Source organism: Aptenodytes forsteri, unplaced genomic scaffold, assembly GCF_000699145.1.
Source record: "Aptenodytes forsteri isolate BGI_AS27 unplaced genomic scaffold, ASM69914v1 Scaffold14, whole genome shotgun sequence".
Lineage (NCBI taxonomy): Eukaryota > Metazoa > Chordata > Aves > Sphenisciformes > Spheniscidae > Aptenodytes > Aptenodytes forsteri.
The window spans coordinates 1,311,989-1,313,692 of NW_008794457.1; the positions used below are offsets into that span (position 1 = coordinate 1,311,989).

The 1,704-nt window shown below is 67.1% G+C and overlaps 1 protein-coding gene across 1 annotated transcript in view; it reads left to right on the top strand.

The window, feature by feature from the left end:
- The window catches only part of LOC103908451 (uncharacterized oxidoreductase C663.06c), a 2,165-nt gene extending 622 nt beyond the window's left edge, over positions 1–1,543 (top strand). Inside the window, exons 2-5 of the mRNA XM_009290836.1 lie at positions 3–440; positions 717–875; positions 1,006–1,125; positions 1,430–1,543. Of these exons, the coding sequence (XP_009289111.1) occupies positions 3–440; positions 717–875; positions 1,006–1,125; positions 1,430–1,543 (831 nt within the window). The remainder of the gene's footprint in view (positions 1–2; positions 441–716; positions 876–1,005; positions 1,126–1,429) is intronic.
- The last annotated feature ends 161 nt before the right edge of the window (positions 1,544–1,704 follow it).

Consider the following 1,704-nt stretch of genomic DNA (forward strand, 5'->3'; position numbering starts at 1 on the left):
AGGTGGGGCTCCCTCACCCCGGTTCCCCTGGCATGTGCCCAGGCGCTGCGCGCACCCTGGGAGCCCTGCACCGGGAGGGAACCGTGCCAACGGGCCGGTGCCTGCGGGGACACCGGGCGCTGCCCTCCCTCCTGCCCATGGCCAACCCCAAGGGCACATCCCTGGGGGAACACAGGGGCCTCCCACCCCCTGGCACTGTGCGGGGTGTGAGCCACCACGGGGACACTGACCTCCCCTGCCCTGGCTCTGCAGAAGTCACCGACCCCGCCAGCATCAAGGCGGCTGCAGCCAGAGTCGGGGAGCAGCTGGGGGGCTCGGGGCTGAACCTCCTCATCAACAACGCTGGAATCGCCAAGTTGAACTTGCTTGATACCGAGACGCTGGAGGACATGTCCCAGGTGTACACCACCAATACAGTTGGGCCCCTGCTGCTAAGCCAGGTGAGACCCTCACCCGAGTTGGGCTGTCCCGGCGGGCATGAAGGGCTGGTGGGAGAGGGTCCTGCATCCGCTCCGGTGCCGATGGGCTCTTGCCCGAGAAGAAGCTCATAGAGCCGTGGGCTGGAGCTCAGGAGCTGGAGTCTGGCGGGCTGGGGCAGTGGGAAGAGGAGGGAGGATGCTCCAGTGCTGGTGCCAACATTGCCCACCGTGGAAGAACCTGGTCCTGTCCCCTGTGCCACCTCCGTGTGTGCCCCTGTCTCCTCTTTCTCCTCGCAGGCGTTCCTGCCCTTGCTGAAGAAGGCTGCCCAAGGGAGCCCGGGCTCAGCGCTGAGCTGCAGCAAGGCAGCCATCATCAACATGTCCAGCTATGGGGGCTCCATCGCTTCTCCCTCTGGTTGGGATCTGATGCAGGTTGTCTCGTACCGCTGCAGCAAGGTACGAGCAAGCCATGCCATACTGGGGACAGATTTGCCTCCCCTGGCCTGTCCCTGCCGTGGGGTCTGCACGTGTCCCCTTGCAGCCACCCTTCCCCTCCCACCGCCATCCCTGCCCTGTCTCCCCGCAGGCTGCTCTGAACATGCTGACCAAGTGCCAGTCCCTGGGATACCGGGAGCACGGCGTCCTCTGTGCTGCTCTCCACCCTGGCTGGGTGCAAACCGACATGGGGAGCTCAGCCGGACACACGGTAGGAGTTTCACCGTGGTGGGTCCACCAGAGCCCCTGTGCTGATTTTCCACGGGAGGGAGTTGCTGCCCTGAGCCCCTGACCACGACCTCCCTGCCTGCTCCATCGCTGCCTGGGCAGCTCCCCCTGCCCTGGCCCCGGCTGCCCGGTGCCCCCATCCCCTCGGCTCCCTGCTCGGCCCCTCTGCCTGGGGCTGGTGGCTTTCCCCTTGCCCTGAAGCGGCTCCTTCCCCTGGCCCCAGCTGCTCCAGGGCAGCCCTTAGCCAGGCCTCAGGCATCGGCTGCCTCTCCCTCTCTGCCCCACAGCCCCCCGTGACAGTGGACGCCAGCGCGCGAGGGATGCTGAAGGTGCTCTCCTCCCTCTCCGAGAAGGACACCGGCACCTTCCTGGACTGGGAAGGGAACGTCGTGCCCTGGTGAGACGCCAGCCCGGCCTCCTGGCAGCGGGGCCCTGTGCTGCTGCTCCCACCTGCCCCACGTCCTCAATAAACCCCTGCCCGAGAGCCACCGGCTCTGCTGTGCGGCCCCACTCCTTATCCCGGGGTGTGGCAGGGCCTTCAGGCCCCCAACCACCCCCAAGA